The 1,088-nt window shown below is 40.6% G+C and overlaps 1 protein-coding gene across 1 annotated transcript; it reads left to right on the top strand.

The window, feature by feature from the left end:
* Positions 1-320: 320 nt before the first annotated feature.
* Positions 321-620, top strand: DI09_363p10 (uncharacterized protein; the record flags this gene model as incomplete). Its single annotated transcript, XM_013382392.1, has 1 exon — positions 321-620. One exon carries the CDS (start codon positions 321-323, stop codon positions 618-620), a length of 300 nt encoding a protein of 99 aa, XP_013237846.1.
* Between the last annotated feature and the right edge of the window lie 468 nt (positions 621-1,088).

Here is a 1,088-nt window from a genome sequence, read left to right as displayed (position 1 = left end):
ATCAAATCATAACCGGTTCTGAAATCCATTTTTGCTCAACTTTGCCATCAATCCAACTGCTATTACCGATGATAAAGTCTCTTTTGGATCTGATATACACCGACTCGTTTTATTGCAAGATCGAAAGCCGAAAATCTTGGCCCTTTCTCTTGTGTTTATCGCTTTGTACGCGTATTTCACTTTCCCATCTGAGCTGCATAATTTATGCACCAAAGCTTGCAAGCCAAATTTAGTGACGAAAAGAAGGGTGCTGCTTTGTTTTGATGAGATTTCAAATTTTCTCATAAAATCCTTTTCCATCCTCAAAGTGCATACCCACCATGTGGATCCCTATCACTTTTTGGTTTATACCTTCCTTGCTCAAGTTTGTTCCGGCTGTGTCCTACTGCCTTCTGCATCATGCCATTGCAGCATCTCCCAAAAAGGAATCAAACCCTCGCTCTCGCTATGTTCAAGAATTGAAATGGCCCAAGAATGGGTTGCCAACCTCTCCTCAAACTATTCATCATTTTAGTACAGTTTTCAACAAAGGGGCATTTTCTAACAACTTGGCATCAAAGGATGCCCCTTCCAAACTTGACCGTAGTCCTTTACCCAATCAATGCAACTTGGAGCTTTGAAGGTAAATTTTATTTTTGAGCATTCCATGCGCATCGAGATGCATACTTGAACTGATGTCCTTTTTTACGTGATTTCCGTTTTTAAAACATGACGTGCATTAGAATTAATTTTGCAGCCAATTTAGTAAAATGTCACATTTTTGAGTTTAATTAAATTAATTGGCATCAGCCATCAATCTCAAAACAATTCCAAGACAACGAAGAAGATGCCACTCACTACGGTCCAAACAAGGCCAGTGTGGCCAGCAGAGGCTGAATTGCCATCAATTTTAGACAAGCATCCACCTTCAATGGCATTTGCTTCGACAGTCTGTATGGCGTCAACAGTACCACCCTGCGACGCAAGTGTTTATAAATCTGATCTATCCATTTTTTCAGCATTTACATGATTTTGATACGCTACCCACAGGCCATAAGTAATTGAAACTCCAGCAGCAACCAGCGTCAGTTTGGCGGTTCGCGAAATCA

This window comes from Mitosporidium daphniae, assembly GCF_000760515.2.
Source record: "Mitosporidium daphniae strain UGP3 chromosome Unknown contig-363, whole genome shotgun sequence".
NCBI classification, from domain to species: Eukaryota; Fungi; Microsporidia; genus Mitosporidium; species Mitosporidium daphniae.
Note: the sequence above shows the minus strand (reverse complement) of the source record. Positions and strands in the feature narration are given on the sequence as shown.